This window comes from Coregonus lavaretus, assembly GCF_964263955.1.
Source record: "Coregonus lavaretus genome assembly, chromosome: 6".
In the NCBI taxonomy this organism is placed as follows: Eukaryota; Metazoa; Chordata; class Actinopteri; order Salmoniformes; family Salmonidae; genus Coregonus; species Coregonus lavaretus.
Window position 1 is genome coordinate 46484656 of NC_139993.1, and position 27316 is coordinate 46511971.

The following is a 27316-nucleotide window of genomic DNA, read 5'->3' on the forward strand; positions in this document are numbered from 1 at the left end:
ATAAATGTAGTATTTTAAGATGAGAGTTTAACACAAATTCCTAGAATACAGTACAAAGATAAAATATTTGAGATTATATCTAATGACGTTCTACTCAATATACTCTTTAAACTAATTTCCTGTATCCCCTTCTCCCTCATACTAGATCTCAGCCTCTCTCTTTCCCTCTGATACTGCCCATACTGTAGCAATACATGCTCCACAGTCTCTGTTTCCCGGCAATAATCACACATTCAACCTTCTGTGTCCCACCCTTAATCTTGTAAAAATTGCCTCCTCTCTTCTGTCCCTTCCTGCCGTCCTCCCCTCCCCAACTTTCCTCTGTACTTGAAATAAATGCCTGCCCTTAGTATCTCTATTCCACTGCTCCTGCCATCTCTGCACCATCACTGTCCATATCAGGCTTTTTGCCTCTGCCTTGCTCATTGAATCTACAACATCAACATCCCCACTACTAAGTGCTTGTTTAGCCAGTACATCAACTGCCTCGTTCCCCTCCACATGGGCTGGGGCCCAAGCAAATCTTATCTGTCTAATCCTGCCATGGGTTTGTAGCACCTCATAAAGCAGGTCTTGTCTGCTACGTGAGCTAAAGGACTGGAGACTCATCAACACTGCACCTGAATTAGAGCAAATAACCACTCTGTCTGGCTTGACTTCCTCCACCCACTACAAGGCCAACAGTATGGCCATCAGCTCTGCCGTCTATACAGCCAGATGATCTGCAATACGTTTATTTAGCCCATTCATAGACGCGAACTACCTTACGCGTCTATTCATGAAGGTATCTTCTGGCTGGGGGAGTTTTGTTAAGAGCCTCGACCCTCGTTCTGTACGTTAACACGCAACGCTTGCGGTACGGTTTTGGAAACTTTTTTTTTTTTAAACAAAAGGTTAAATTACCAGCCATCTTTATAGGGTTAATGTTCCCACACAGCCATCTCTCCATGTTAGGGTGTTGTTTACGGAAGACAGAGGCGACCACTTGTGCTAATTAGCTGTCTAACGTGCTCGAACACCTGTGTATGCATAACTTGGGAGGAAATCAAATCAGATTTTATTTGTCACATGCAGATTTTATTTGTCACATGCGCCGAATACAACATGTGCAGCCCTTACTGTGAAATGCTTACTTACAAGCCCTTAACCAACAATTCAGTTTTAAGAAAATATAGTTTTTTTTTTTTTTTAAGTAACACAAAATAACAATAATGAGGCTATATACAGGGGGTACCGGTACCGAGTCAGGGGTACAGGTTAGTCGAGGTAATTTGTACATGTAGGTAGGGGTAAAGTGATCTATGCATAGATAATAAACAGCTAGTAGTAAGCACCCCCTTATGGCTTGGGGGTAGAAGCTGTTAAGGAGCCTTTTGGACCTAGACTTGGTGCTCTGGTACCGCTTGCTGTGCGGTAGCAGAGAGAGCAGTCTGTGACTGGAGTTTTTGACAATATTTTGGGCCTTCCTCTGAGTACCAGTCAAAAGTTTGGACACACCTACTCATTCAATGGTTTTTCTTTATTTTTACCATTTTCTACATTGTAGAATAATAGTGAAGACATCAAACCTATGAAATAACACATATGGAATCATGTAGTAACCAAAAAGAATTTCAACAAATCAAAATATATTTGAGATTTGAGATTCTTCAAAGTAGCCACCCTTTGCCTTTGACAGTTTTGCACACTCTTGGCATTCTCTCAACCAGCTTCATGAGGTAGTCACCTGAAATACATTTCAATTAACAGGTGTGACTTCTTAAAAGTACATTTGTGGAATTTCTTTCCTTCTTAATGCGTTTGAGACAATCAGTTGTGTTGTGACAAGGTAGGGGTGGTATACAGAAGATAGCCCTATTTGGTAAAAGACCAAGTCCATATTATGGCAAGAACAGCTCAAATAAGCAAAGAGAAATGACAGTCCATCATTACTTTAAGAAATGAAGGTCAGTCAATGCGGAAAATGTCAAGAACAGGACAGGACAATGACCCAAAACACACCTCCAGGCTGTGTAAGGGCTATTTGACCAAGAAGGAGAGTGATGGAGTGCTGCATCAGATGACCTGGCCTCCACAATCACCGGACCTCAACCCAATTGAGATGGTTTGGGATGAGTTGGACCGCAGAGTGAAGGAAAAGCAGCCAACAAGTTTTCAGTATATGTGGGAACTCCTTCAAGACTGTTGGAAAAGCATTCATCATGAAGCTGATTGAGAGAATGCCAAGGGTGTGCAAAGCTGTCATCAAGGCAAAGGGTGGCTACTTTTGAAGAATCTCAAATAAATATATTTTGATTTGTTGAACACTTTTTTGGTTACTACATTATTCCATATGTGTTATTTCATAGTTTTGATGTCTTCACTATTATTCTACAATGTAGAAAATAGTAAAAAATAAAGAAAAACCCTTGAATGAGTAGGTGTGTCCAAACTTTTGACTGGTACTGTAGGTCCTGGAAGTTTGGCCCCAGTGATGTATTGGGCTGTACGCACTACCCTCTGTAGCGCCTTACAGTCAGATGCCGAGCAGTTGCCATACCAGGCGGTGATGCAACCGGTCAGGATGCTCTTGATGGTGCAGCTGTATAACTTTTTGAGGATCTGGGGACACACTTGTTGGTGATGTGGACAGCAAGGAAATTGAAACTCTCGACCCGCTCCACTACAGCCCTGTCGATGTGAATGGGGGCGTGTTCGGCCCTCCTTTTCCTGTAATCCATGCTCATCTCCTTTGTCTTGCTCATGTTGAGGGAGAGGTTGTTGTCCTGGCACCACACTGCCAGGTCTCTGACCTCCTCCCTATAGGCTGTCTCATCGTTGTCGGTGATCTGGCCTACCACCATTGTATCATCAGCAAACTTAATGATGGTGTTGGAGTCGTGCTTGGCCACGCAGTCGTGGGTGAACAGGGAGTACAGGAGGGGACTAATGTAGCGGAAGTGTAGTTGGTCCTGCTACATACAGTAAGTGTATTTTTTTTATTTGAATACTCACTGATATGAAAGATAAGTATCATATGTTTTTGAAAACCATATAGCAAGCAATGATTATTGACTTTTCTAAACGAGCGTCGGGATTGGAGATCACATGGTCCCACCAGTTAGCGGTGCTTCTAGCTGAGAACCCTTGGGATAATGCTTAATGCCTTTGTTAATGCCTTGGGTTCTGGAGAGCAAAGTAAAACTCCTGAAAGTACATTATAGATCCTTGATAAGCAACGTGTTAGCAGAAGTTAGCTGATCCTTAACTTAGTAGCAGTTAGCTGAAACCACCATACTTTCATTGTACTGTATTTTAGCTCACATAGTACTGTATTTCCATGCAGTACAGTGTGTGGCATTATCGATACTGTAAGCGCGGGCTTGGTTACGTGCTCATTACCGATGTTTCACGTGATGACGTAGTCTAGCCTTGCCTGTTGGTCTTTCACAGTTGGCGACGGGAACAGCGAAAATGGCCTCGACCCTGCCGGTGTGTATGAATATTTGGAGAAGATGACGACGATGTGCCCTATAACTTATTTGAACACCAAAGTGTCTTCAGTAAACACGTAAATATTGTTTGGAGTGACTAACAAATTGTGACTACCAGCGAAAAAGAGGAAACGAAAGACCACACAGCATCGGCATTTTCATTTTGTGTGGCTGGTGGTGGCGCTAACTAACGTTAGCTATGGAGGATATCAACTCAAACATCAACGCGGACTTGGAGGTGCGGAAGCTGCAGGACTTGGTAAAGAAACTCGAACAACAAAACGAGCAGCTCCGTAGTCGGTCTTCGGCTGGAGCAGTATCAGGGAACCATAGACCCCTTAGTGCAGGGTACGACTCGCGCTTATCAGCCGCCTCAGCGGCGGGGTTGGCCGGTTTCTCTGGGGTGGGGTTCGGCAGAACGGGCTATGGAGGGCTTTTGGAAAACTCCCGTTGTTTGAGCCCCAGACTGTCATATGATGGCATCAGTTTCAGGAAAGCATATGATGGCGAGGGGGTATCGGCTGCCACCTCTTTCACTGGCACCAATTCCTATTTTACAGACGCAGGGGAAACACTGGGTTTTATGGATGAAGGGGAAACTTCTATCTTGGATGAAGTAGAAATCCTCGATCTCGAAGACATGGATTGTCTTAACGAAGATGAAGACAGCTGGTGAGTGATACAACACGATTACACCATCTGTAATTCAAGTAGCTTGAGGGGTCTCGCACAGCAGTGAGATAACAACAACACGCCCTAATGCATTTGGCTACCAGTCAACCAGTGTGCCTGTGCGCCCATATATGTTACACATCAACAGCCGAGCGCAGCTGTTCCAGACATTAGCTATCTACGATGACAATCGCTTGGGGAGGGAAATAATCCTCGCTGAAATTGCGGCATAGGAATGCACCGCACGGTCATGTTCTCAATACAATAGCCGGCCACAGACACTGAGGTCATCACACACACCGCAGACAGATTGTCTGTCGTTCATTGTTGATTAGTGAGGGGTGGTGGTTGGAATGGAAACCAAATGGAAAGGGGATCACGTGTGGGAACTGTCAAACCACCCAATTGACATTTTAGTCATTTAGCAGACGCTCTTATCCAGAGCGACTTACAATTAGTGAGTGCATACATTTTTCATACTGGCCCCCCTGCACATTACATACTCATCAATATTGTATCAGTGGAACTTGGCATTCATTGTACTGTGGTTGTTGTTGCTGTGCTTTAATTAATCACATCCCTTTATTATTAGGCCTTAATCATAACATTTGCATTTTAGCTGTCTTGTTTACTGTCAAATTATCACCCACAAACACTAGTGGTCATCCGTTATCTCTACATAAGTCTACAGTATATAGTGTGTCTTCAGGGTAAGGGAAGTTCAGTTCATGTGGCGGCCAGTTGCACTATTTTGGTAATATATGTTAGACAACTGTCATGGTAATGGGAAGAGGGCAGTGTGCACAGTGAAATTGAAAGTTGTTTACCCAGCTAAAGCCTATTGGGACAGTGCAAGAGCCACAACCATGGTTACCTTCTTTGTTAGAAGGATTCCCAATACTGACACACACCAGCCACAATTGTATGAAAAGAGGTTGAGAGAAAGTAATTGCCTACTAGACCCAATGTGATTATGACAATGTTATAGTATCCAAATTGTTGTGACAGCCAGGCCCAGCCACACTGAATTTCAGGATCATGTATTGTTTGTTGTGCACTGTGCATTTGTGGGTTATAGGGTAAGGATGCTTACACAGATTCACTTTTAGAAGTGTAGCCTAATCCTTGAAACTGGAGATGTTTGATTGGATTTGTGAGGCAGCACAAATCTCACTGCTGATCCCAACGATCCCAACTCGAGGAAATCCCTGAAACGGTTTTAGAGAGTTACAGGGAGATGAGACCTCACTGTAGAGCTAATGTGAAATAAGCCCTGTTTATAAATGAGATGTAGTCTTGTTATTAGAGCAGTAGTAAGCTTTAGCCTATAATGAGGACAGTCAGTGCCCAGCTCTCTCCTCCTCTCATTCTCTGAGAGATAGGCCCTTGTCTGCCATGGTACGGTTACAAGAATGTTATTTATTGGCATATAATTGGCCTCTTGATGGTAATGTAATGGTAATGGGTTGTGCTTTAGGTCAAGGGTCAGAGGAGGCCAGCTATAGAAAGGAACATCACTAATGATGGCCAGACTGTCTGGATCAGTAGAGACTGCTGAGAGGAGGACGGCTCATAATAATGGCTGGAATGGGGTGAAATGGAGGGAATGGAATGGTATCAAACAAATGAAAACCATGTTTTTGATACCATTCCATTTACTCCATTCCAGCCATTATTATGAGCCGTTCATTCCAGCCCTCAGCAGCCACCACTGGTCTGGATAGTAATAGTGAATGGGCCCTGGCAGCCCCTAAACACGTGATCAGAGCAAAGGAGCCTTTCCCAAGCCTGGCTCAGTGTGTGAGTTTGCTATGTGAATGCATTGGATACAGAAACGTCTTTGACTACAGTTCAAGAAACTCTTCTATATTTGGATGAGAGAGCCGAGGAAGAAGGACCGAGAAGTTTACTATGGCCTCTCTGTACCAGTTCCCTATTGCCGCTCTAACCGAATCCCCACACACACCTCTCCTCTGGCTGTTTCTCTGGCTGGTGATATACACACACACAGGATTACCCATAGTACTACTAACTAAGGGCTTGCCAGTCCTGGTCATAGACTGACTCCCATAATCCCTGAATTAGCATCAGACTGCTTTTGCAGGGCCATCTGGTCGGTTTGACGACCGCACAGCACCATCCTGCTTTTAGGGTTTGATTCTAAAATACAGTTAGGATGATCCATCCATGCATGTTTACAGGATAATTAGGCTTATAAGCTCTATGTAAAAGCATAGCCATGTGGATCCACAGCCTTATTTAGGCCTAATGCCTAGAGTAGGCCCAATAGGCCTACAAATCTGGTTGAACTTTGATTCTTGAAATGTTATGGTGAAAACCTCTGTGGCATACTTTTAGTTGCCTAAAGAATGTACACAATATGTAGACTAGGCCTACATCTTTCTAATAGTAGGCCTTGGTGTTAGTGTCCAGTGGATATCTGAGGGCTCTCATGTGAGATGTTCTCTGTGGCTGAGACAGAGCTGACAGTTGCTGACTCAAATTCCTCTTCCTGTTATAGGCACTTTCTCAAAGTATAAGGCCTAAGTATCAGCCATAGCAGCTGTGATGAGATATAGGCCTAAGCAGGTTATAACACTCACCAAACCTGTATCATCAACCATCAACCATGTATCATCAGATAAGATAAGAGGATGTTGTATTTTTACATTTACATCATTTAGCAGACGCTCTTATCCAGAGCGACTTACAAATTGGTGTATTCACCTTATGATAGCCAGTGGGACAACCACTTTAATTTTTGGGGGGGAGGGGTAGAAAGATTACTTTTATACTATTCCAGGTATTCCTTAAAGAGGTAGGGTTTCAAGTGTCTCTGGAAGGTGGTTAGTGACTCCGCTGTCCTGGTGTCGTGGGGGAGCTTGTTCCACCATTGGGGTGCCAGAGCAGCGAATAGCTTTGACTCGGCTGAGCGGAAACTATGCTTCCGTAGAGGTAGGGGAGCTAGCAGGCCAGAGGTGGATGAACGTATTGCTCTCGTTTGGGTGTAGGGACTGATCAGAGTCTGAAGGTAAGGAGGTGCTGTTCCCCTCACAGCTCCGTAGGCAAGCACCATGGTCTTGTAGTAGATGCGAGCCTCAACTGGAAGCCAGTGGAGTGTGCGGAGGAGCGGGTGACATGAGAGAACTTGGGAAGGTTGAACACCAGACGGGCTGCAGCGTTCTGGATAAGTTGTAGGGGTTTAATGGCACAAGCAGGGAGCCCAGCCAACAGCGAGTTGCAGTAATCCAGACGGGAGATGACAAGTGCCTGGATTAGGACCTGTGCCGCTTTCTGTGTGAGGTAGGGTCGTACTCTGCGAATGTTGTAGAGCATGAACCTGCAGGATCAGGTCACTGCTTTGATGTTAGCGGAGAACGACGGTGTTGTCCAGGGTCATGCCAAGGTTCTTTGCACTCTGGGAGGAGGACACAATGGAGTTGTCAACCGTGATGGTGAGATCATGGAGCGGGCAGTCCTTCCCCGGGAGGAAGAGCAGCTCCGTCTTGCCGAGGTTCAGCTTGAGGTGGTGATCCGACATCCACACTGATATGTCTGCCAGACATGCAGAGATGCGATTCTCCACCTGTGCCATGCCCATTGATGTGTGTGTGTGTGTGTTAAATGAATGTGTTGTGTTTCTTCAGGCTGTATGAGGCGAAGCTCAACAGCCCATTGCAGAAAGCCTTGAGTCCCATTGTGTGGTGTCGCCAGGCCCTGGACAATCCCAGTCCTGACATGGAGTCAGCCAAGCGCTCCCTCATCCACAGACTGGACGTCACCATGTCAGGTACTGTCACCACGCTTCTCTACTCTCTTCTCCTCCTCTCTTCTCCCCTCTGTCTCCTCTTTTCTCTACACAAGCATACACACATCTAGGACAAATATGCTTTTGTTTTGTAGTAGGCATATGTGCTGTATGAAAGTATTTTCTGCATTATCATGGCCTGTATGAGTGTGTGTCTATCTGTTTCCCTCTGCGTATTATGACAGATAATAACAGACAATCCCCTCAATCAGGACACCAAGGCTCCAAATCTTCCCGGCTAAAGTGAGATAGTCCAGTTCCATTTTTAAAGAGGTATGCTCATGTGACGCCCATATCGTATTGAGCAACATTTTGCTGAAGGTCGCTATCCCTAAACCGGTGTGTTCTCAGTAACGGTCACTGATCACGTGGCACTAGAAGTTACGCAACACATAAGGCTGGCACAATTATCGTATTCAACTTCAATAGCAGTTTTTCATTTTTACATGATGTGGGTAAAGTTGGTAATCATGGTACGAGCAGAACGGCACGGTCGGGAGGAGAAGCTTCATTTCCAAAGGTTGTCAGCGGTCACAGGGGGGTCACAGGGTTCACCAAAACTGTATTGTATTCATTATGTCGTAGCTAATTTACAAAGATGCATTACAAGCTCAAAAAAATATTATACAAAAATTACAATGAATAATTACCCAAAATTCCATAATCGTTACAGCCCTAGCAACACTCCAGTCACATACCCCTGGGCGGACAGACAGACAGACAGACTGCACCCTCATGGGGTACCTGTCCTGTCATCCAGAGTCAACACCTGACGTGTTCTCCTCACATCCCTTCCTGTGGATTTATGTGCATCACACACTGAAGTTAAATTCAGACTATATTGGAAGAGACTGGGCTCTGGTGGGTGACAACATACTAAATGGGTATTACTATTCACAGGAGCAATGGAGGGAGGGGGAGAATGGGTGGTGGTGATATCATTGTACTAGGTTAGGAGAGGATTATGTCATCCATAAAATATGGACATGACCTAATGCTTCAAGTCACTACTGTGCCTCCCCATCTCTACCTCACTCTAAGGACAAAGGGAAGTTCTACAGATCAACTGGTTGATATATTATTTAGGTGTGCGTTAACAAGCAGAAAACAGTAGTGCAGGCTATAGGGCTGCAACTAAGGGTTCCGGAAGTGGATTCTCAATCCTTGTAACTCGTGGTGATATCAAATATTAGCGTAATTACTGTGCAACGTAGACGCTCTATTTTCTACCGAGATTGCAAAACAATTTGTATGTTGATGTAGTGCCCATTAGTTATGAATGTTTCAACCTCTGTGTTGAGAAATCGTGTTTTTACCGTCAGTTTCTGTTTCAAAGAGCACCAAAACCTACACTAACCATGGGCCTTGCAGTCTGTATTGTCCAATCAAAGAGCAGGTACAAGTCACATGATCTGTTAGCGAACACATGATGTGCCGCAAGGCTCAACTTCTCCTCTGTTTTGGTGCCCTGGCTACCACACTGAACAGCGTGAAGCAAACCCGTGCACATGCGCAAATACTGTGTGAGAGCGAAGTTTTGCACCTCTCTCATCTCAATCTCTGCAGTGCTGCTCGTGGCAACATCATTTTCTACCTTTAACAAAGGGTTCAAGGACCCACCTGGTGACTGGCTTCTAACTGCCTATACCTGAGGGGAGGAGAGGTAGGCAGCTGTCAGACATGACTGCACGTCAACCACATGACAAGCAGAGCGGGCCTAGGCGTGTACTATTCTTCTTGTGTGGTTGTACTGTATGTGGGCTCCTCAGTGACACCCTTTCTGTCACACGCCTCTCTCTCTACCATGGCGTCCTGTGAGGATTGTGTTTGTTCTGGTGAAGGAATTTCACAGAGCAGGGCATCGCGTCTGGCTCATGACTAATGGAACACACAGCTTGGTCATAGATTTGGACCACATCATAAGATTATATTCAATGCTTTGAAATGCTTTATGGAAAATCCTTTCCAAGGTTTGAGCCTTCAATGTCCCTGCGAAACAACCAAACTGTTGGTTGGAAGGCCCAGGGCGATCGCTGGCTTTCTGAAATGTGAATGTGTTTTTGTTTTAGTTTGTCCATGGTAACCAAGCCTGTGTTTTTAGACTCCCTGTTAAATGTAAACAATGCGATCCCTAAAATGCCATGCCCCAGTTATATAACAAACTGGAAGCAGGGAGGAAGAGTCTTTTTTCTTCTTCTCCGGGATAGTCGATTTAAATAAATGTATTAGACACTCTCTAGTTTCATTAATGAGTGATATTCAGCAAAACTACATTCTGGTCATTGTTATAACATTATACAACTGAAAGCATAGCAGGAAATGAAGCATGGACCAGGAAGGGACTCTCCGGCCAGTACCAGACCTGTAATGCTGGGCTAGATTATGAATGTAGTCTTCTGAACAGTGCTTTGACAACTGTCCACAGATTCCATCCAGTTCTTCTCTATAGCAGAAAGTCAGTCCCTAACCCGAGGCTGATAGCTGGCCTATCCAACCATGCTCAACCCTAACATGTATCTACTGTTTCAGTACTTAAGATATAATGGATTGGATATTCCCGCCTTCTCTAGGTCATGTTCTTTCACTTGTTAATCCCTCCCCTGATTTATTTATTTCTCTCCCTAAACCACACAATTCTGTTGCCCGCTCCTCATGTGAAATGCTCAGAGCTTGTCCACCTACTTTTGGCCATGTAGTGTAGTTGTTCCAGTCTGTCTCAAGAACCTTTTTCTTTTTCACTTTAAGGAGGCTTCAATGCCAAGTCTTGTTTACATTTTCTTTGTCCATCTTAGCTGTTTAATTAGACCAAACAATCCTTGCGTCTGCCTTTCCTTTTTGTCTGTCTGTTGGTCACAGACTTTATGCTGTCTAAGCTAATTCCAGTGGAAACTGGAGGTTCTGCAGTCAAACCATCAGCTGGGAAAGAGCTTTTATTACCGCTAGTCTCTTGGCTAAAAATGAATGGAAATAGTGGTTATTAGGGCTGGGAATTGCCAGGGACCTCGCGATACGATATTATCACGATGCTTAGGTACCAATTGCTATTCGATGTTCCACACATATTACTCACCATGTGTCTGTTGCAGATGGACAAGAAGAGAGCTATGAGAAAACGAGTTTTGATCAGTCAGGGAAATAAAAGTGCTGAAAACAAAAAATTGGCTCCCTATTTAAAAAGATGAAGAACAATCTAAGAAGGAAAAATACGGAGTTTTGGTGCAAGTACAGCCAACTAGCGCAAAATAATATCCCGATCTGTAACTATCGATTCCCCCCCCCCCATCACTAGTGGTTATACTCTTGAATAGCTTTCCTGGATTTCCTCAACTTCGTAATGTTAAGGGGTTTTAGCATGGAGGGAGCAAGTGTAAAATGTTGAGTAAGCACCTCCATATGAGTAAGCACCTCCGAATGAACGCAATATAAATGTACGCCATTATTTAGGCCTAATGCAGATTTCTGGGAGTTTTTTTTTGTATGGTTTGTTTTACTACACCGCATTTTAGAACAACACTATTTGAATTGGTCCCTGTGCTGCAGATCCCTGCTGAGGAGACCCAGCAGTCTGACTGTAGGCTGTCTGTTACTCCTACTGATTTACTGTTCCATCTAATCACCTCCTAGCCCTTAAATTATTCACCCCTGGTTAGCCTGGCACCATTGGATACATGGGGGAACATCTCTGAATGCACCCTCTGAAACTCTGTCCTTTCCTTGTGGTTTGTAACTGCAATCTCCCTATTGGGACCACTCAGGTATGTCTGTCTCCAGAGGTTGACCCCAACAATGCGTTGCTAGGGGTTATGTTCTGGGTCAGCGCTGACACAGACCCATGGAGGTGCAACTCAGAGGCTAGTAGCTCACTGTGTTAGATCCCTATCAGCTGTCTCTGAGTGTGAGGACCTATATCCTGTAGGACTATACGTATACTGTTGATCATTCCATAACACAACACAACTGTTGGACATATCTGAGCTATAAATTGCTCTACCAGCACTAGGACTTTGGACATAATCTGTACTACAGACACCTTTGTCTCTGGTTAGGTCACTGTTTTAGATAGGTTAGACACTTATCATGAGCTTATCTGGGAATCTACAGATGACAGTGGCTGATCTCTAAGGAAGTGAGTTGAGTGGACATGTTATTTCCTAAATAATGCAGTAGGACAGAGTGCAGAGCATGAGAAGCGGAGGAGATGGAGGGAGGAAGGGAGAGAGTGAGAGGAAAGGAGGGGATTTGTTGCTTTTTGTGCCATTGCTCTGTCTGCGTGCTACGTGTTGCTTGTTCTATGTTGCTCTGCATGTGTTCACTGCTCATTGTTTGTCTCTATTGTTATTGGAATAGTTTTTAATAACCTGCCCAGGGACTGTGGTTGAAAATTAGCCGGCTGGCTAAAACCGGCACTTTTACTGAAACGTTGATTAATGTGCACTGTCCCTGTAAAAATAAAAATAAACTCAGAAAGGGAGGCGGAAAGGAGAGCGAGTTGATCATAAAAAGGCTACTTTCCAGTCACCACCCAGCTGTGTAAACACATCTAGACAGGGAGAGAGGGATGAGCAAACGAGTGGCCCTGGAGATCGGAGTGTATGCAGCACTGCAGGCTGAGCTGAGCCGAACGGGGCTGCAGTTCAACAGTAATGGCTACTGGCTAATGCGTTATATACCTGTCAGAGCAGCCAGCCAGGCCTGGTCTAATGACTCAGCTAAGGGAGGGTCCATGGTGAGTCTGCCTCCCTGGGACTGACTGGCTGGCTGGCTGACTGAGTCTCTGTGGAGAGCTGGATGGATATCACAGTGCTGCATTGTGCTGCTCTCACTGTGTACTAGTGAGTGAATAGGCCGTATTGTTAACTCTTTCTCCAGTCCATGATAAAGACACCCACGCCTGCCATATGCTTTAAGTGACTCTAGAATGTGGACCACTGCCAACACACTACAGAGAAGAGGACTCAGAGAGAACATGTGTGTGACTGTGTACTGTGCACATTAGTGTTTGTGTCAGTGGTTGGTATAATGCAGCTTGTGAGGGGGCAACCGGTAATGCCTGCAATGACTTCCCATGTAAGACATTATCTCAGTGAATGATTGGTTATTACGATGTAGCTTGCTGGCTGTACAACAATCCCTTAAGTGATGTAGATATAGGCTTTATCACAGTATGTTTATGGCTATTCTTATTTATGTATTATTTGTATTGTATTTGCGAGACATTCTACTGCACTGTTGGAGCTAGTAACATAAGCATTTTGCTGCACCAGCCATAACACCTGCAAATCTGTGTACGCGACCAATAAACTTTGATTTGAATTCTCTTCTCTCCACAGCAAACAAGCGTAGGAGCCTGTATGGAAGTCCCTACAGTCCCCAGGTGAACTACGGAAGCCCATACTGCACAAACACAGCTAACAGCCCCTACAGTAGTGGCTTCAACTCCCCCTCCTCCACCCCCAGCAGGGTTCCCCTCGTCAGACAGCAGCTGATGCCCCCCGTCAACCAAGGTACTGTACACTGGCATATAAAGCCTGTCTTTAACTCTCCTTCCGGGGCCCTCTCTCTTTCTCTTTATGTTAAAACATAAACTTCAATTTGGTTTAGATATACAGGGTTGTGCTTGTTTGTTTTCTATATATGTGTGTGTGTGTGTGTGTTGGACCAGTATGAAGACTATGTGTGTGTCCCAGCAGCTCACCCGCAGCAGCGTGGTGGCTCAGTAGAGAGAGAAAGGAACCCGCCGGCGGTCAGCCCTCAGTCTTCAATAGACAGTGAGCTGAGCACCTCAGAGATGGACGAGGACTCTGTAGGATCCTCCACCACATACAAACTCAACGATGTCACTGATGTACAAATCCTGGCTCGCATGCAGGAGGAGAGTACGTACCATCTTCTAACTCGTTGTCTGTTTGTCCACAGAAACCATTTACCCACCTGTCAGAGATGCTGAGTGTTTATACTGTACAAGCGGTGTATGTTCTGACCGTCTGTGTGTTTGTTTCCAGGTCTTCGGCAGGACTATGCAGCCACAGCGTCCAGACGTAGCTCTGGTTCGTCCTGCCACTCTCTGAGACGCAGCACCTTCAGTGACCAGGAGCTGGACGCCCACAGTCTAGAGGACGATGAAGAGGCTGTACACCATGCCTTTCACCTCCCCTCAAACCGCTTCTCCCCCTCCCCCAGACACTCCCCTCACGCCTCCCCCAGAAACTCTCCCCGCTCCCGATCCCCCGCACGCTCCCTGGAGTACAGCCGAGGCTCCCCGCAGCCAATCATCAGCCGGCTGCAGGCACCACGTCACTCCCTGCAAAACCACGCCCCCCAAGACCTGCAGACCAACGTGGTGAAGAACGAAGGTAAGCAGATATACTGGCTCACTACACCTCAGGACTACCTCCTGACGATTGAGAGACTAGAGGGGAAATGGTTTTGGGTTGGGGTTAGTTCATAGTTATCTGAAGGACGAATTGTATGATTAAATGATTTATTCTGATTCAAATTAGGACCACTGCTGGTCAAAGGTCATGTGTAATTCTGGGCCATTGTGTTGTTGTTCAGTCCTGTTTTCAGTTGTTTTCCTTTGTTGTGGTGTTTGTAGAGAAGCTGAGGCGTAGTCTTCCTAACCTGACCCGCTCCAACATAGCCCAGCAGGGCCCAGAGCCCGTCAAGAACAGCAGGAGCTTTGAGTCCAACCTGCAAGTGCCAAACGGAGGCTCACCCAGACACCAGGCAGTCAGTCAGTCTGCCAGTGAGTACTACACAATGTTCATCATATCGCGTGTTCACTCAGTAATAGCAATCCGAGACACTCTGTCATTTTCAGATTATTCTCTCTTGTATATTGACAAAAACCATTTTTGTTTCTCAAACATATTCAACATCAGTAATGTTCTGAAAGGAGTAATGTTCTAGTTTAGTGATGTTCTAGCTAGTCAGTGTAGTGGGTATACCATGCATCCATCTCAGGCTCCTCCTTATTAAACCTCTATTGCTTTGTATGTCTTGGCTTTGATGGTTTGGGATTCTGTTTGATTTATTTCACTATTTGAATCATTTCTCCTTCCGTGCACTCTTCTCCTTATTATCCAAATCAATTAGAATCCAGATTTAAAAGTAGTTTATTGTGAGGATTTAGAATGCAGAGAGAACTGAATAAAACACTACATTCTCATAGTTAAAACCCCTGTCTAATCACAGAGTGGCCGTTTACTATAACCCTAGAATAAGAGAGAAACCCACAGTGAATCAGTGATACTAGTTTTAATCCATACAACTAATCCCCACTCAGACACCTGAAGGAGACAAGGCTGCTGATCAAAGAACGTGTAATCTGTATCAGTTAATCTGTTAGTTAAACAGCTTTATACACTGATAATCGAGTGTGTATAAGTGAAGCGGGCATGAATGAGCTTGAATAGGAACACTTTTTTGTTGTTGTGTGTATGTGCAATATACATATGTTCTGTACTATCCTGTACTATAATCACTGTTGTATTGTTTCGCTCTTGACACTGGCTGATAATAGGGGTCGTCTCCTTTACTTCTCAGGGCTTCTTCTGGCTGTGGTGTGCATTATGACATCACTATCCCTGCCTCTCTTTATCTGACTGCAGAGCATGTATGACATCACTATCCCTGCCTCTCTCTATCTGACTGCAGAGCATGTGCTGCCTTTCACCCAACCCTCTCTTTCTGCTAAGGCACTGGCTGGGGTTTGGCCTAGTGTTGGCCTAGCTTGACTCTGGCAGTACTTTACCCCTGGCAGTCTCTCTCTCTCTTTCTTTCTCTGGACTATGAATGTCTGGCTGCACTGCAGCACCCCCTAGTGTTTCAGGCTGCTCTTTTACCTTTGCCTGAGAATGACACTCAGTGATTTTACAGTGGCTGAACTGCCTCACTGGCACACCCATCCTTCCCCTTCGGCTGCCTGGCTCAGCCCTATCATCTCCTCTCCCTGGTCTAGTAACCGTAACAGTACAGCAGGTCCGAGTAAGGGCTGACTCTGTCTCTCCCCAACTGTCATCTCCATTTCTCCCAGTAGCCCAGCACTCCTCCACTCCACTCCACTCTCGGTACTCGACTCCCCCTCGCTCCTCCCAAACAGGAATTCCCCCTCGATCCTTACAGTCCCCGAAACCCAAACAGCACCTCCAAAGCCCTTCTTCCCTCCGAGGTAACAGCCTGCCGGTGCCTGGGATCATCCACCTTACGAGTTAAGGGTCCCTACATACACACACATCCTCAGTCATACACACATGACCACATTCTTTACCAAACCTAAAGCGTTTTGTGTTTTACTGTGATTGGTTGGCTGTGTGCCTGCCTGTGTGACGTACCTGCATGCACTCCACCAATTATAAAGTGCCAGAAAATTTGGTCTCCAGATTTACAAGCCAAGTAATGGTTTTCTGGGATGGTCAAGGTAGGCATCTTCTGGGATGGTTGGCAGTCTGGAACTGAAAGTTGAAGTGTCTCCATGGGTTCCTGTTGGGTGCACCTGCTGGGTTTTGTCTGGAACAGAGAAGTCATTTATCTCCCCTAGTGGTGATGGGGAGAACCTGCTGAGAAACCCTGTGGTTCTGGAATGCCTTTGGGCTCACAGACCTCAAGGCTGTTTCAGATAATATCAGTTTCTGATAGCACTGCTGATGTGGTTGACCACACTGCACTCACTACTCCTGACCTCTTCTTGGTAATGGTTGCGGATTGGTTTGTATTAGTAGCTAGTTAGTATGCTATTTACTGTTATGGGAACCTATAGGCTCTAGAAGACTTCTTAGTCTAGAGTTCTTTTTCCATCCATGTCATCTATTGCACTTTCTCCTGCTGTTCTGAATGAAGTCAAATCTCTCCTGTCTTTGTTTAGTCCATCTTTCCTGTTGCTTTGGAGAAGAAGGTGATTTCAGTGAGTATTCACTGCTCATGCTCCCAACTTTTATATATTGTGATTGTGGTTTCATGATGTGTTAATGTTGTGGCATTATCTGTGCCCTCCCCATCACTAGAGGGCATGTGTGCCTCATCCATCCTACACATGAACTATTATAGTGGGACTTTGTCGTTTGTGTAAAGACTTAATACAAGGCCTCTTATCTTCATTCATTGTTTCCTTGGTTTCATGGGTCTTGTGATTTCATGCAAAATTCCATTATATCAGATTATTTAAAGACTTCTTCTGAATGCATATTAGATAATGGTCTATACACATGTTATTTCTCATACATATTGTTTTTGTATCATATGTGCCTCAGATCATTGTTGTTGTTAATTGCTCAGTGGTGAAACACTGAGAATGATGTAGATCTCTGTTGTGGGTATAGTGAAGTGTCATTCTCTATTCCATCTGTTCATTATATAGTGTACTTTACTGACCCGTCTTCTACCCGTCCAGTCCCTTCTCCCAGTAAGCTGCGAACCCCGGCCACTCCGTCTCCCCTGGCCCTGAGGCAGCCTGTGAAGGCCACATCTACCCCTGGCTCTGGAGCCTCTACCCCCACACGCTCCCTGGGCCCAGCACGCAGCGGCCTTCCCCGGCCCAGTGCAGGAGGGGGTGGAGGAGGAGGCAGCATCCCCGTGCCTCGCAGCAAACTGGCCCAGCCAGTACGCAGGTAGGTACGCACATTACACACAGCTTCAAAGCAAGTTTAGTTGTCATGTCAGTTGATTACAGGTGTATCAGACCTTTTTAGTCTTGCCTAATGCCTCACAGAACTAATCTGTTTCTCTGGCTCTTCTCTTCCTCAGGTCTCTACCTGCCCCTCGGACCTACAATGGTGGAAGGGAAGGGGAGAACTGGAGAGAGGGCTGCTACTGAGGCTGGCCTGGTCAGCAGGGGGGATCAGCACAAAGAGGCAGACAAACATTACAATGCGGCACTTTATCAACCAAGATTACTTTTACCATGAATCAAGGAAGAAACTATATCAAAAGACACAAAGTCAAATTCGTCTTACTATCATGAGGAACATGATCTGAACATGGTGTGTGTCTGTGCGGAGAGGATCTGAAGTGGCCAGGCAGAAGCCTATAGAGAATGCCAAAGAAACCAGCCAAGCTCCAGCATCCCGGCGCCACCAGAGGGCACTTTTATCTGCCTCAGTGTGTCTGTTCAGCAATCAGTCAATAAATCTTCACACAATGCTTCTCTCCTTCTCCTCTCCTTCCCTCGTCTCCCTCTATTTTTTCACCTCCCTCAGGTTGAAGTGTTTGTACACATTTCTCTTTTTGCAGTCTGTTCTCAACAGATGCCTTTGTCAGAGATCTCTATGATGATGCTGTGCAGGTAAAATGTTCCCTTAATGTTAAAGAATTGTGAACGTTTTACGAAGTGTTGTCAAAAATCATAGTTTTTTCCTCTTGTGAATCAACTAGAATGTATTGAAAGGTTTGTGACATTATTTATTCAAATCATTATTTAAAGAGTTCATTTTCCAAATATCCATATTCAGTATTTGTTTTCTATTGATTTGAATCATAAAAAAAATGTTTATTTTATTTTGAACCTCTACTGCAAAGCTAATTCTCCAAAGTATTTTTAGATGGTTTCATAACAGGACATTTGAGTGTTGATGTTTTTATGTTGAGAACACACATGTAACTGGTAGAAACAGGCTAAAGCCCCACCCCAGACCTAACCATAACTATGGTTTAACCTGTATCGACTATCACATCTGTTCCAGGGCTGGCTATTCATGTTGGGCTGGCTATTCACGTTGGGCTGGCTATTCATGTTGGGCTGGCTAGTCATGTTGGGCTGGCTAGTCATGTTGGGCTGGCTATTCATGTTGGGCTGGCTATTCATGTTGGGCTGGCTAGTCATGTTTGGCTGGCTAGTCATGTTGGGCTGGCTATTCATGTTGGGCTGGCTAGTCATGTTGTGCTGGCTATTCATGTTGAGCTGCGCAGTCGTCACAATCTCAATCCAGATCTACTTCTGGTTTGGTTAGTTAGTTCCATCTGCTTTCCACCATTAGATTAATATGCAGTTGCAACATCCAGACAGTATAGTCAGAGACATGTAATCCCTCTAAAACATATGTAAAATCCAGCCCTTGTAGCCATGAGATACGAGCATGCAGCAAAGGCTTGATGTAGTTAATTTAAAACCTGCAACAATATTGTCAGTGTATGTTATGTCAAGACAGGGAATAAATGATCCTGACAAATAAGATTATAATGGAAAAGTTCAATAGGTCAGTGGCCATTGCCACTTGTGCTTTAAAATAAATCAAAGAGGAGTGCCGAGATTCATAGGGATGGTATTAGTGTGCCATAAATTAATGAACTAGTGCCTATTAATTTCAAGTTTCACTTTATTTTGAATGTGCTTTTTATTTGTTCATTTATCATTATGTGCCAATGTCATGGTTTGCTAATATAAGTTGTCTTTGCATTTCTGCTTGATTTTGTTTGGGCTAATATACTTTTGTTAATTTTGTAATTGTATCAACAATACATTTATAATTGATTTTGGAAAAAGTATATGCCCCTTGATATAACTAATTACTCTCATTCTTTAAATGAAACTATTTATTTAAGAGAGAGGTGCCTCTGTATGTCAAGGTTTGGATTTAGTGGAAAGCTTGGGCTATTGTTGCGAAGACATGCCACACCATTTTGTGTGATTAGTTTTTCTTAATGATTTTTTTTTATATATCCACCTAAATGACATTCAGTTTCCCTGTGTAAACTCACATTTCAAGTAAAGAAGTTGAGAAACTGTTCTTGTCTACTGTCATGAATGGGGCCATTTTATTATGGTTGGGGCAAATTTCATTCAAACTCTTGTCAATTCAGGGCATTCCTTGAAATGCAATCCATAAATAGAAAGACTGGAGCTTTACTGGCAACGTTCCAAGTCTTCCATAGTGTTTCAGTTCATTTCCTGCTCAAGACGGGTCCTGCATTGATGCACCAGCACCATATAAATAAATGCGTAAAAGATGCTGCTTCTCTCAATGATGTGTGATTTATCAGCTGTTGTGGCGCCAAATAATCCATTGTCCCCCCCCTCATAAGGCATCTTGTTGCTATACCAATCAATTAGGCTTGGGGAGAAAGTGCTCCTGTCTGACAGCTTGACAGCTTTTGATGGGTTTTAGGGATTGATTTGGCCAGGAAAGATGGTCCTCTCCAACCTGGAAAGCTGTCATTTAGGGCCCGATTCAGATTTAGGAAATGTACGCCTTTCTTAAGCATGTCTCAGTAGTTGGTATTTAGACTTACCTTATGCATGTGCGTAACAGGCTTTGCAGGTATGGTTCCCTTGCACTCTGAGTAGAGTGGTGAAGTCTGAATCGGGCCCTAAATTACAGCTTTCCCGGGTGTCCACATCACCAACGAACTATCATGGTCCAAACACACCAAGACAGTCGTGAAGAGGGCACGACAAAGCCTATTCCCCCTCAGGAGACTAAAAAGATTTGGCATGGGTCCTCAGATCCTCAAAAAATTCTACAGCTGCACCATCGAGAGCATCCTGACTGGTTGCATCACCGCCTGGTATGGCAACTGCTTGGCCTCTGACCGCAAGGCACTACAGAGGGTAGTGCGTACGGCCCAGTACATCACTGGGGCAAAGCTCCCTGCCATCCAGGACCTCTATACCAGGCGGTGTCAGAGGAAGGCCCTCAAAATTGTCAAAGACTCCAGCCACCCTAGTCATAGACTGTTCTCTCTGCTACCGCACGGCAAGCGGTACCGGAGTGCCAAGTCTAGGTCCAAAAGACTTCTCAACAGCTTCTACCCCCAAGCCATAAGACTCCTGAACAGCTAATCATGGCTACCCGGACTATTTGCACTGCCCCCCCACCCCATCCTCCTTTTTACGCTGCTGCTACTCTGTTAAGTATTTATGCATAGTCACTTTAACTCTACCCACATGTACATATTACCTCAACTACCTCAACTAGCCGGTGCCCCCGCACATTGACTCTGCAACGGTACCCCCCTGTATATATAGCCTCCCTACTGTCACTTTATTTTACTGTATATATAGCCTCCCTACTGTCACTTTATTTTACTTCTGCTCTTTTTTTCTCAACACTTTTTTGTTGTTGTTTTATTCTTACTTTTTTTGTTTAAAATAAATGCACTGTTGGTTAAGGGCTGTAAGTAAGCATTTCACTGCAATGTCTACACCTGTTGTATTCGGCGCATGTGACCAATAAAATTTGATTTGATTTGATTTGAGAGGGCCATCACAGACAGAAGGGATAACCCCAGTCATGTCACATGGGCTATAAAGCTGAAGCATCCATTTAGAACGTTTTCTCACCACCAAATATGGTAGTGAGAGGAAGTCCAGTCGTGGGTAGAGGAAGATGATGGAACTAGGCCAACATTCTGCACATTTTCTCATTGATGAAAATTTTCGGGTGATGGCTTAATGGGATAGCTAGCAACTTGTAAACAATTACCCATTCCTATAATTTAGTACTACTTTAATAGTAATGTTCAATAATTCACATTGGCTGTTAAGACAATTATATTATATGACTGTTGCCTCCCGTTTAAGTTTATTGTGATGGTAATTATATTTGTTTTTGATGATAATTGTTAGGTGGAGGAAGCTAGCTACAAAGGTATATTCAACCTAGCCTAGCTTTTAGCTAGATAGCTGCTCTGCAGCGCAAGCTAGCTTGACTTGCAATAAAGTTAGAGAAACAAGTTGAGGAAAGGGTAACTAAACAACACGTTTTATTATCACCTGAAAAAAAAATGAATGAAAATGAGGATGAGGTACGGCGTAAACAAATACGTCACAATGTGAACGGGGCATAACGCTTGCCTCATGCCGCGTTCACGTACTAGTCGGAACTAGGAAACTCTGACATTTCCGACTTGCTAACTGGTTGTAGTTATACGCGTTCAACGAATCAGCAAGTCGGAAATGTCAGAGTTTTGTAGTAGCATGTGAATGCAGCATCAGAACACTCGTAGAACAGCTAAGTGCGTCGCTGGATGCTTTTTTGACCTGCCGTATCACTTTATACACCGAAGATCTCTGCTAAACATAGAATCACATGGTTTATCCCCCACTGGGCAAGATGTCAGTTGGTTGTCACCAGTTACAGCCACAAAGTCAAAATTGGCTATATCATAAAAATTATTGAAAACAAAAATGTGCTTTTTGGTCTTAATTTAAGCTTAGGCATAATGTTAGCAGTGTGGTTACGGTTAGGTTTAAAATCAAGATTTTAAGAAGAGAAATTGTAGAAATAGGTGGAGTTTAGCCATAATTATGACTTTCCATCGCTATCGGGAAACCAGGCCCAGGTTTAAACTGCTATGTATGGTCTGCGTTCCATAATTATTAAAAATAGTATATTGCCCTCATGTTGGTGCTAGCAAGCAGGCTAGGTAGTGCAAGGGGAGTGTTCGAAATGTACATAGTTGTTACCCAGAGGGGAATTGGGGAGGGTCATACTTTTTCAATTTCAGTCAAGGGGAGGGTTTAGTATTTTTTTTTATTTAGTCCAGGGGAGGGTCGTGTAATTTGTAATCGATTAAATGTCAGTATTTGTCAGCATTTTGGAATTCGACTGTGTAACTTTGGTGTACTAACCATCTCTCTTGCTCTCCTTGTCCTCACTGAGCCCTGCTGGATAGGCATTTGCTTTCACCTTTCCATTGGCTGTTTGATCAGTCCCTCTTTGTGCTTTGCGTATCCAGAACATGGGCGTGTAGAGTATCTAGCTAATCAAATAGCGCTTGTAGTGATGACATAGGGCGTTAGCGAGTGACAAGAACAGTGGTAGAAATCTGTGGTTTATTGCTGCGTTCAAAACAACTGGGAACTCTGAACTCGCAGACTTCCGACTTCAGTGCGTTCAAGACAACTGGGAACACGAGCACCGACTGGCAAAAATAGTTTTGAACAGTCATACAACTTGGAATTCCAAGCCGGAAACTCTGGCAACTTTCTAGAGCTCCGACTTTCCGACCTGACGATCACTGACATCATGATTTGACCTTGTTTTTTTCCAGAGTTCCCAGTTGTCGTGAAAGCACCAGTAAACAACAACAAACGTGGCATTGCACAATTATGCAAGAACCACAGCTTGGAAAAAAGTTATTCACAATAATTTAAGGGTTTCTTTGCAGTCTCTGTCCACTATTTTTTTGTCAAAAGGAAATGGTTCCTCAATGCAGGACATTTTTAATGGATTAAATCGGGTGTTGTAAGGGTTGCTACTATCGAATGGGGAGGACAACAGTCCATGTGGATAGCTGGACTGTCTGTATGTCTACGAGTTGTTCTGCTTTTTCTAGCGATATGTTTATCCTAGGCTGCCTGTAATTTCATAATCACATTTGTAAAAAATATTTCACTGTGTAAATTCATTGGGGTAGGCCTATAGGCTATTCACTGCATTATTTTTCCTAATAATTCCTCTTTAGCTCTTGGGGTCCCAGGTAAAGCAAGACTAGGCCTAGAATAGCTTGTAGGCTACACATTTCAAGCATTGTATTTTCTACAACTAACCTATCGAGGAGAGAATTCAGCTTGCGCTTGCTTGCTGAATGTAAAGTACAGACACCGAAATAACTGGCTGTGAGTTTTAAAGGAGAGAAAGAGAGCGTGTGGTGGTGTTGTAGGCTATAGGTAGAATCATGTTGTCTAAAAATGTATGCCTAATCAATAGTGGAGCTTTGCGTGCCCGACTGCCAGGGGACTGCAGAGCGCAGCCTGGAGGAACGCACAGATCTGCCATTTCATAATCCATAACTTTTATTTTTTTGCACTTTGACAGGTAAATATTTATAGTCCTAATATTTAGCTAATGAGTGTTCTAATATCTAGCTAATATTTAGCTTCTTCGGCTATTCAACTCTAACACCTCTCTTCCAGCTGTTCCCGTGCGCAATAGGCCTAGGCTACGGACGTAAGCCTCTCCACTATTCCTCTTCTTGTGAATTCCCAAAAGTTATAGGCTACAAAAGCTATAGGAGATGTATTTTTTATACTAGGCCTAATTGGCTTTTCGTGGAGAGAAGCAGGCTTGCTCTTGCTAATAGCTGAATGTAAAATAGGCCTAGGCCAAATGAACTGTCAGGGAAAGTTGCAGAGAGAGAGTGAATCACTGGCCAGTGATGATAACATTGTTGCACAGATATATTAAAATGGTTACACAGGATAGACAGAAAAGAACAGTGAAAAAGAAGATCCAAATGAATTGACATCCATTTGAAAAATGCAAATCACTTGCAAACCACTTGAGCAATAAGGCAAGCAATGACATGATGTAAAATATGTGCAGGCTAAACTGTTTGTTGTTGAATTTCTACTTTTAATTTAAATATATGAGTTTCTATATAATTGTTTTCATTAGGCTACATTGAAGTATTATTTGCAGTTGTCACTATGACAATGAACACACCCTGAAGCACTGACTGGTCTGTGTTACCACCTTATTAATAGGAATATAGCGTGCAATAGGATGCTTTGATCAGTTGATTGACAGTGTAGGCTACTGTAGAACGATGCATTTTCCTCTAGTGTGGATGCTCACCAACGTATTATATTTATGTATAATTAATCTATCTTGTTATCGATTAGATAGAAATCACGATAGCCTACTAAAAAGGGATTTCATATGCTCAGGGAGGGCCAGGTAAAAATATATTTTCCTCGGGGGGAAGGCCATCCATTTTCATTTCAAAGAGGTCCGACTACCTCCAGGTATCCCTCAATATACACTGAACAAAAATATAAACGCAACACGCAACATTTTTCAAAGATTTTACTGAGTTACAGTTCATATAAGGAAATCAGTCAATTGAAATAAATTCCTTAGGCCACATTTATGGATTTCGCATTACTGGGAATAGAGATATGCATCGGTTGGTAACAGATACCTTATTTTTATTTTTTTGTATGGGCGTGGATCAGAAAACCTGTCAGTATTTGGTGTGACCACCATTTGCCTCATGCAGTGGAATGTTCTCCCACTCCTCTTCAATGGCTGTGCGAAGTTGCTGGATATTGGCGGGAACTGGAACACGCTGTCATACATGTCGATCCAGAGCATCCCAAACAGGCTCAATGGCTGACATGTCTGGTGAGTATGCAGGCGATGGAAGAACTGGGACATTTTCAGCTTCCAGGAATTGTGTACAGATCCTTGCAACATGGGACCGTGCATTATCATGCTGAAACATGAGGTGATGGCGGGGGATGAATGGTCCGACAATGGGCCTCAGGATCTCGTCATGGTATCTCAGTGCATTCAAATTGCCATTGATAAAATGCAATTGTGTTCATTGTCCTTAGCTTATTTTTTTATTTAAACATACACTAACACAACATTGAACAAAACTATAGACACACATACAATACAACAATTACATAAAGAAACACAAATGTCATAACTAAAAAACAGCTGTCCTAAAGACAATTACACTCTTCTATGATATTTACATCGACCAAGTGTTTAAACTACACCAATGTGACTAGATCATCAAATTTTAAAATGTTCAGGAGAGAATTCCAGGACCAAGGAGCTGAGTAGCTAAAACTATTTCTACCATGACCTGTTCTAATTCTTGGTACTGTTAAAAGCAAATGAGAATGGGACCGTAATTTATATTTATTTACTGACCTGATTAAAAAAGAACAGATAGTGGCATTTTACCCAATATGGCCTTATAAACCAGTGTATACCAGTGTTTAAGCCTACGCAAGGTGAATGACGACCAGCCAACAGCGCTGTAGAGATCACAATGATGTGTTAGACGTTTTTGATTGTTAATGAACCTGAGGGGCGCATGATATACTGAATCAAGTGCTCTCAGGGTAGTGGTTGAGGCCTGCATATATATATATATATATATATATAAAACATCACTCAAATCTAAAGCCGCCAATAATGTACATCGTACCAGCTCCTTCCTGGCCTCCAGAGAAAAATAAGCCTTATGCCGGTAATAAAAACCTATTTTCAGTTTGAGCTTCCTTATCAAGTTCTCCACATGAACAGTGAAGCACAGCTTGTCATCCACCCACACTCCCAAATATTTGTCCACTTTGACTTGCTCTATAGAATGTCCATCCAATGTAGCAATGACATGATTAGTAACATGCCTGGCATTTGAAAATACCATGAATTTTGATTTACCTGAATTCAGAACCAGGTGTTAAATGCTCTTTGGGCGTTTTCAAAAACTAAAGATAAACTACTACCACTTGAATAAAGAACAGTATCATCTGCATAAAAATGAACATCCGCTGTTTCAATATGATCCCCAATGTTGTTGAGCTTCAAAATGAACAACAGTGAGCCCAAAATAGAACCTTTCTGATTTACAACCATCCAGCATTTCACATTGTGTATGATGTGATGATGTAACTTATAAACCAATCTAGAGCATGACCAGTAATTACACAACATTTTAACCTTTGCACCAACACAGCATTGTCCAGTGTCAAATGCCTTCAACAAATCAATAGACACACAATGTAACTTCTTGTCAAGAGCACAGTGGATGTCATTTAAAACCTTCAATGTTGCAGAAACAGTGCTGTGGCCAGACCTAAGACTTGATTTCATTCCATTTAAGATGTTGTTTTCTAGGAGGTAGGCCTTCAGCTGCCTACTAACTAAGGACTCCAGTACCTTAGACAGTACAGACAATTTTGATATGGGTCGATAGTTGTCAAGTAGGGAAGGATCTCCACCTTTCAGGAGAGGCAGTACAAAAGCAGATTTCCATAACTTCTGGATTTCCTTAACGTCAAGTGTGAGGTTAAACATACATGTTAAGGGGGAGCAATGATGTCTGCAGCTAGGTGTAGGAGGCGGGGGTCTACATCATCAGAGCCAGGGGATTTCTTTCTATCAATTTATTTCAGGGCTTTACGCACTTCTGAAACATAGAAGGATGAGAAGCAGAACCTGGCGAGAAAGGAGTGCACAGGCATGTCAGGTAAATTCACAGGTGGCTCATTTAGACCTTTAACCATCTCAAATAAACTGCCTGCATCTAGAAAATGCTAATTAAAGGCTTTCAGAATAGAGGTTCTCTCAGTTACAATCTGTGTGTCTACCAACAATTGTTTGGGAAGATGTGTATCTTTTTTGCACTCCAAACCTTTCACTACTTGCCAAAATTTGGAGGGATTATTTAAATTATCCTAAGTAGATTTAATGTAGTGGTCAGCTTTCAGTTTTCGGGTCATAGACAGATTTCGAAGATGTTTAAAAGCCATCCAATCATCCGCCGAACCAGACCCTCTTGCTTTAGCCCACATAGCATTTCGTTCTCTCTGCCCTTAATCTATTGCTACATCCTGGAATGCGTTGTGGAAATAAGAAAAGGCTAATTCAACATCAGGGATTAATTATATTCCATTCCATTCCATTCA

General features: G+C 43.5%; 1 protein-coding gene across 3 annotated transcripts; it reads left to right on the plus strand.

The window, feature by feature from the left end:
• Nucleotides 1–3447: 3447 nt before the first annotated feature.
• LOC311130283 (SLAIN motif-containing protein 2-like) lies at nt 3448–19672 on the plus strand. 3 transcript variants are annotated; one of them, XM_084163012.1, is made up of 10 exons: nt 3448–4145; nt 7793–7935; nt 13284–13457; nt 13644–13829; nt 13956–14306; nt 14549–14698; nt 15989–16123; nt 16817–16855; nt 17342–17558; nt 17695–19672. In XM_084163012.1, the coding sequence occupies exons 1-10, from the start codon at nt 3673–3675 to the stop codon at nt 17762–17764; spliced, it is 1938 nt and encodes a 645-aa protein (XP_084019138.1). In that variant the 5' UTR covers nt 3448–3672; the 3' UTR covers nt 17765–19672. The 3 variants fall into 3 exon arrangements, with proteins under 3 accessions (XP_084019138.1, XP_084019139.1, XP_084019140.1); XM_084163013.1 differs by having other exon boundaries at nt 15992–16123; XM_084163014.1 differs by lacking the exon at nt 16817–16855.
• Nucleotides 19673–27316: the final 7644 nt, after the last annotated feature.